The sequence below is a fragment of the Pteropus vampyrus genome, unplaced genomic scaffold, assembly GCF_000151845.1.
Source record: "Pteropus vampyrus isolate Shadow unplaced genomic scaffold, Pvam_2.0 Scaffold148, whole genome shotgun sequence".
In the NCBI taxonomy this organism is placed as follows: Eukaryota; Metazoa; Chordata; class Mammalia; order Chiroptera; family Pteropodidae; genus Pteropus; species Pteropus vampyrus.
The window spans coordinates 2166894-2175228 of NW_011888929.1; the positions used below are offsets into that span (position 1 = coordinate 2166894).

General features: G+C 33.0%; 1 protein-coding gene across 1 annotated transcript in view; it reads left to right on the forward strand.

Annotated features, from left to right (window-relative positions):
* The window catches only part of CNTN5 (contactin 5), a 508562-nt gene that overhangs the window by 417708 nt on the left and 82519 nt on the right, over positions 1–8335 (forward strand). Inside the window, exon 15 of the mRNA XM_011369440.1 lies at positions 2561–2719. Within this exon, the coding sequence (XP_011367742.1) occupies positions 2561–2719 (159 nt within the window). The remainder of the gene's footprint in view (positions 1–2560; positions 2720–8335) is intronic.

Here is an 8335-nt window from a genome sequence, read left to right on the forward strand (position 1 = left end):
ATTTAAATGTGCCTTTTCCTAAAACATGCTTTTTTCTTTGTTTTTCTTCATTAGATTGAAACAATTCTGTAGGTTAACAGTGAAAAGAGGAAGGATCTGTGTACTCCCTTCTTTGGACAAATCAGGCTTTATAATCAGATCTGAATTCAAACTAAATGTCAGCTGTGCTGTTCACTAGCCAATTGACTTGGGCAAATAACTTCTCTTTAGAATGGAGTACCTGGTACCCACTGCCTAGCATAACACCTAAGATACAATAATGTTATTGACTAATTTATTTATCATTTATTGACTAAATCTCTTTGAGATGCCATTATGTCTTCTATGAAATAGAGATAATAAGGCCCATCTCAGTGACAGAAATAAGTGAACAAGTTAATGTTTGCAAAATACTTAATACAGTGCCTTAATACAGTACAGTGAGGATATGGTAGATGTTGATAGTGTTATTACAGTTAATAGTCTTATCATTATTATATTATCATCATTATAGTTACTCCTGCATATCCCAGTCACCAAACAACTTATTACACATCTTCTTCAGCACCCAGATCTTATTTATTTTCCTCATCTTGTTTATAGTCACTTTTTTAATGCTTCAAACATTTATGCTCATGACACATCAAACATATTCTTCCATAATTACTTGACCTTATCAACCCTAGTAATCATATTCTCCACTCCAGATAAACACAAATTGGTACTGAAAAGTACCCTACACAAGTTCCTGTTCATATATTTTCCCTTCATAATAACCCAGTTTCCCTGACTCCTTTCTTTAATTCTAGTTTGTCAGCATCGTACTGGCTTCACTTGACTTGCTAGTCCACCTTGATGCCATGGTCATTTGTACATTGGCATCTGATGATAAGCCATACCAAATTTACAAACTCCTAAACCTAAATGGATCCAATTAACTACTTTCGCTGGCCCTGGTCCTGGCTTTCTAGCCTAACCTTGTGAAGTTGGTCAGTTCCACTTCAACATGATGCTGTCGAATCAAATTTGAAATCCAGTAATAATACAGAATATATTTCGTGTGTATCTTCTTTTGTCATGTGTTTTTTCCAAACATTTTCCATTCTTCTTTAGCTCCCAGTGCCATTATCACCCAATCATCTTTACTTATTGTAAATGATTTTTTCTTTAATGAAAAAATGAGAACTTTCCCAAATGAGCTCTCTCAATTTCTCTTTTATTGCCATCTCAAAAGCTTTCTCTCTATATTCATTGTTTCTTTTTTCATTTCTCTAAGAGAAAAAAACCCAACCATTTCTTATGATTATTCTCCACTTTTTGCCCACAATGCCAATATTTTGTCACCTTCCTGATGGAATAGTCCCTGTCTTCTAAATCTCTGGTCTCTGCTTTCTACTGCTAGTTCTTCTCAGTCTTGATAAAAATGCTAATTTCTCATTTCCTAAAAATGTTGTTTGCCTTTTGAGGCTTTTAAACACTTCATCTCATTGTCCTTTCCTTGTTGAAATTCTCTACCCAGAGTCTTTACTAACCACCTCCTTCTCTTCAGCACTCCACCATTTCTTAGCTCCTTACAGTCCAGTTCAGCCCCTACTGCTCAAACTTTATAATCACCAAATCCAGAGAGCAATTTGCTGCATGAGTACTAATTTTGAAAATGAAGTACTTAAGGGTGGGTTTTTTTTAATTGAAAATGAAAGCATCCTTACAGCTTGAATTGTCCATATTAGGAAATATAAGAATGTTAATAAGAAAACTGGCATTGCTTTTTAGCCAGTAAAATGTAAACATTCTACATATTTTTAAATGCTATTAAAAATCACTATTTTAGAAATAATCATACAAAGGTATATTTCTCCTCATATCAGATCATGATTCTTCAGGTTAAAGTCTACATTTACATAGATTGATCATCAGTATTCTATACTAGATTTTCATGAACAAAAAGGAAATAATCTCTGATTCATTGAATCCTCCTCACTGAAAAATAGTAATATAATCACATCTTCCTTTTAACTTCCCTGCCTTTTTAACTTTCATGCCTCACTTCTAGTATATACCTCTCCTTGGTCATTATTTCAGAGCTTTTCATATCTACCCTGTTAGAGTTTAAGCTACTTGATAGTCATATCACAGTATGTATACATTGTAGATTTCCAGAACATGAAAATTAGACCTATATCTTTTTAGTAATAATAGGATCATTTGGGTGCCTGATAGCATTGCCTATCACTCTCTGTTGCTGCCTCTGTAAGTTGTGATTGATTTCAAGTCATAGTTGATATTGACATTCATAGCTTTGTTTGCTTCTAATTCATTTTCTTTTCCTATAAAATATAATGCTAATTGGTAGTTGCCTCCAAGCACGAAGTATTATTTAAAAATCAAATCTATAGTTATGTTACCCCCCAGAAATCATAAAAACCAATTTGTATCCCATCTTTTTTTTCAATTTTTATTATTAATATGTGTTTTATTAAGACAAGTACATAGTTTGATTGGGTCCTTATGGGAAATACAATTTCTCATGGCTCCTGATCATAGCTTGTACTTAACTTTATTCATTTCCTTTTGTCTGTAGGTCCCCCAGGCCCACCAGGTATAGTGATCGTTGAGGAAATTACAGAAAGCACAGCCACACTCTCCTGGAGTCCAGCAGCTGACAACCACAGCCCAGTCTCCTCCTATAACCTGCAGGCTCGCAGCCCATTCTCCCTGGGCTGGCAAACAGTAAAAACAGGTAAGAGTATCTAAGGCAACATCAGATGCAGCCAGAGCAGCTTCCCGTCATGAGCTATTTTTGCCACATATATGCTAACAATTTCAGTAGAATCACTTCGTATTCTTGAAACTTTATTTATTACAATATTAACTATTGTTTGATTCTTTTAATAATGCTACCTTGTTTTCTTCTCAGTTCCCAAGGAGGGGCTGCATCATTTATATTTGTTTGTTGTTTATTTCTTATTTATTGAAGTAACTGTAGAGTCACATAGAAGTACAAAATAGTACAAAGGTTTCTTGTGGACCCATCCCTCAGCTCCCCTCAATGATAACATTTTTTATAACAATAGAGCAATTATCAAATCAGAAAACTGACATTGTTACAATGCTATTATCTGAACCTCAGACTACATTCCTTTTCCACCAGTTTTTGTATGCAATTTTTAGTGCATAGTTCTATAAGATTCTATGAAATTTTATTGTATAGATTCAAGTTACCACCTAGACAATCAGATACAATACCGTTTTGTTACTCCAGTTCCTGGTGCTACCCTTTTATAGTCACACTTCTGTTTTATTTATAAAAAGAAAATCTAACAAAATTGTATTATTTAAAACAATGCAAAATTTTAATGCCTACTTCTGAGATGTTTGAATTTTAGTTGCATTATTTTAAAAGTCATTTCTTCCCAAATGGTTTCCGTTTCATGTTATAACTAAACTTCCCCTATCTCTTCAAATGCGGCCATCTGCATGGATATGTGAAATTATGCTCAGTTGATAGTTATTAGGTACTTATTTAATGAGTTGGTATTTGAAAAGTATACAGTCTACACAATGTAATCTTCAGAAGCAGTTGTCCATACTAAGTAGGGATTTGTGATTTTGTTTTACTATCTAAATATAAAATTGATTTGCCTGTTTAGAAGTAAAATATAAAAATCAATAAAATATCTGAGTTCAGCAACCATAAAACTCAATTAACTAGAATGTTACAGGAGTGAAGTAATTCATTTTGTTGCTTAAATAAATTTGAGCAGAAACATTTCTGTGTAAAAATTTACAATTTAGGGGAGAGGAAATAAATTCATGCATGCAAAATATAGTTTAGATTTACTCGATATTAGGTTTCTATACTAAGTTATAGAATTCAGTTTGATTATCATTATAGTATACTATACATGTATACATATTTATTTTGTAATACATATAATTGTGGGTATTGGCCTCATTCTTGGCTCCATGATACCTCTGCAGACCCAGGAAATTGGGGGAATCTCAAAGTTTGGTAGATAATTCTGAAAAGAACACAAATTCAAACCAAATGAACAGATTTATACAAGAATACTTATAACCTCTGCCCCAGTGCTCACATAGTATCTTTAGTGTGACAGCTTAAACCTTTTGCTCTGCAGCCAGAAAATGGATTCATCTCCAGATCTGGCGCTATGGACTCACTAAATTCATTCTCCTGCCTGCTGCTATGCTCCCTGCCCACTCTTGCCTCACTGTTCATACAACTTACTTCTTGGGAACTTTTCCTTGTGGATACATTGAAATACACGTTTCCTTGCTCATCGCATGCCCATGTTCTTGTTCTTCTTATCTTAACACATGGCATGCCAATCCAGGACATCTTATCGTCTTCCTACGACAACTATAGTTCCTAGTTACTCTTATTCCTTGATTTCTCATGTCTTGGTTCACTTACTTCTATTTTTTCTTGTTTGATTGATAGATGGATGATGATAAATAGATAGATAGATAGATGTATATATGTACATAAGTTTAAAATTTTACAGTTTTTACTATATACACACATGCATATATTCATATATCACTGAATATTTTTGGCACAAACTGGGGATAAATGAGAGTGTGTGTGTGTGTGTGTGTGTGTGTGTGTGTGTGTGTGTGTGTGTGTGGCTCAGGCATTTATTTGAACTAAGAGTTATTTTGGGGCTGTTTATTTGTTCTAGAAGTCTCTATTATAAAGTTGTGTTTCATCTTTCTAATGTAATTTGAATGCTAGAAACATTTTTAAGTTGAGAGGTTTTTTTTTTTTTTTAATTCAGTTCAGCAGTACTTATTTAAAAATCTATGGTTATACTGTGTTTATAAGGTAATATATATTTTTCAAAAATATATTTCTGTAAGTGATTAATTTTATTTGCCCTTGATAATAATAGGACTCTAGCAAGATGTCCTCTCTCTTGTAGAGGCGGTCCTCAACCTATGCATGCTCTAAAGTAGCTGTTTTAAATGCATTCTGGTTTTAGCCCCTAGCACAATCTGATTGTAACTTATTTCTTATCATTAATAGGGAAAGAAGTTCCTTTGGAACTACATGAGCTCCACTGGGCCAGTGGACCTTTGTTTTCATAGTTGCTACCTCATCTAAAGCAATTTCAGTAGAGAAAAGCTCTAATGCAAAAATGTCTATTAGAGGAAAAAAAAAGATGGATCTGGAGTTTGAACTCTCTGATTAATGTAATTTATAAACTAGTATTTAAAAAGCACTTAAGATTCTTTTATACACCAACATCAATACAAAGAATAGCTAATTCCTCATTTTTGACAAATAAAATAAGGAGTTGTGCATGGACCTTCTAGCTGAACACATCTGGTATTAACTTATCAATATTGCCTACCCAAAAATCAGACTTGAATCAGGTGACTGTGAGTGGAACTAATATTCATTTTAAAGAAAGTATGAAAACAACCATAAGAAACAGACAATTTCACTTGCAGATCCCTTTTCTAGTCAAATTACTTTTCATTTGGAAACCTGACTTTCTCCTTCACATTTGAGTAGTATTTGCTGACTTACTTTTTTAGTGTTATCTCTTTAGGAATACCAAATCACTTATAATCACAGAATCAATTTGTCATTGTTTACTTAAATCAAACATGTTTATTAACTATTCTATCGGTGGATATGTTTTCCACTATGGATTAATTAAATTTGTCAATGAAACAAGCTTAATTTATTGTTAGTTATTTAATTTTAAATTGTTAGATGCAGTTCTTTTACAAGGAAAAGTTTTTTAACAAGTTTTTCACCCTTAGTCAATATGGGATCCTTCACTGTCTTTAGTTGCTGTGTTTTCTTTCGGAAGCAGAATGTTGTCTTTGAAACTGACTTGTCCTCAGAGTTCCAGAAAGAATGTCTTCATAAAATGATACTTGCAGCATTTTTAAAATACTTACTTGGTATACGATCTCTATTTTCTTTAATTTACAGTATTGCATTTGAGAACAAAATTCTAAATTTATAAAAAAAAGTTTGTTTCTAATTTATTTCATTTTCAATTTATTTATTGCATGTTATGTCATCAAAAATATTAATACCTCCAACTCATGCTTTTTACACTTATTTTATAGCCATTACAAGTAGCAATGAATTTAGAATTTCTAAATCTTTTTTTTTTAGTTTAAAAGAGAAATTAGGATTATTGATGGTGGGGAGGATATGAGATGAGGGAAGAAGTCTTTAAAATCTATAGTTATGACTAAGAAAATATAAATATATGTAGCCTTGGGAATAAGATTATTTTTATATTTTAAATTAATTTTCCTTTTTAACACAATACCTGAAATGATTATAACATGATTCAAATAGAAACTGTGCCAATTTTAATTATACCTGACAATTTGAACTCCCCTTTCATTCATTCAATGAAAGTTTATCAAGCACCTTCCAGGTAGTGTTCTAGGCACTTAAAATATATGAGTGATCAGAACAAAGCAAAAAAATCTCTATCTTTGCGAAGATTGTATTCTCATGGATGAGGGCAAACAGAGACCATAATAAACAAGTAAATTATATAGTATCTTAGAAGTTAATGAATTAAAAAAAAAGAAAGAAATATTGTATTGTAAGGAGGATCAAAAGTACTGTGGTAGGGACTTTGTATTAGTTGCTGAGACTGCCATAACAAAATACCGTAAACTTGGTGGCTTAAACAACAGAAATATATTTTCTTACAATTCTAGAGGCTGGGAATTCCAAGATCTAGGTGCCAGTCAATTTAATTCTATTCCTAGTGAGAATTCTCCTCCTGGCTTGCAGGCAGTAGACTTCCCACTGTTTCCTCAAATGGAAGAGAGAGAGAAAGCCAGCTCTCTGACATCTCTTCTTATAATATCACTAATCTTTTCAGATCAGTGCCCCACCCTTATGACCTCATTTAACCTTAATTACTTCCTATTTTTAACATAGCTTGGATTAATGTATTAAAAGACAAACTATCCATCCTCCAATGTCTCTCCATTTCTCTCAGGATGAAAGCCCATTCTCTTTCTAAATTATTCTTCAGCCATTCTCCCTAATATTTACCCTGCTCATGACTCATTGGTCTTTTCATGCTCCTGCATATAATGCTTCTAATGCTTCTAATGCTTCTAATGCTTCTAATGCCTTTGCACTAGTTGCTCCTTCAACTGGTGATGCTTTCTCCTAGATATTGGCATAGCTAAATCCACACTTCCTTCAAAAGTTTATTCAGGTGTATCTTCTCAGTGAGGCTTATCCTGGCCACTCTACTTTAAATTGCAACCTACCTGTAGAGAAAAGGGAACCTTTTCGTACTATTGGTGGGATTGAAAATTGGTGCAGCCACTGTGGAAAATAGTATGGAAGTTCCTCAAAAAATTAAAAGTAGAACTACCGTATGGCACAGAAATTATACTTCTGGGTATTTATTCAAAGAAACCCAAAACACTGATTTGAAAAGATATATACACCCCTGTGTTCGCTGCAATGTTATTTACAATAGCTAAGATATGGAAGCAGCCTAAGTGTCCATTAACAAAAGACCAGATAAAGAAGAAATGGTATATATACACACACACACACATACACATATATACACACATACATAAATATGTGTATATATATGCATATGTATACACACACATACACACATACATACATACGTACATATACACAATAGACTATTGCTCAGCCGTAAAAGAGAATAAATTTTACCGTTTGTGACAACATGGATGAACCTAGAGTATTTTATGCTAAGTGAAATAAGTCAGACAGAGCAAGACAAATACCATATGATTTCACCTATATGTGGAATCTAAAAACAAAATAAACAGACAAAACAAAAACAGAATCATAGATACAGAGACACTTTAATGGTTCCTAGATGGGAGCGGGGTTAGTAAGATGGGTGATAAATGGGAAGGGATTAAGAAGTACAAATTGGTAGTTAAAAAATAGTCACAGGATGTGAAGTATAGCATAGGGAATATAGTCAATCATATTGCAATAGCTATGTATGGCATCAGATGGGTACTGGACTTATTGAGATGATCACTTTGTAAGTTATAAAAATATCTAATCACTATGTTACATATTTGAAACTAATATAATATGTCGACTATAGTTGAAATGTTTTTTTATTATTAAAAATTAATTAATTAATTACAACCTGCCTGCTATGGGCTATATTGTATCCCTGCCCCAAGATAATTCAAATGTTGAAGCCCTAACCCCACAGTGTGACTGTATTTGGATATAGAACCTCTAAGGGTATCAAGTAGGCAATTGGATATATGAGGTTGGAGTTTGAAAGGTTTGAATAAAGATGTAAATTGAGAAATTATTGACATATAAATT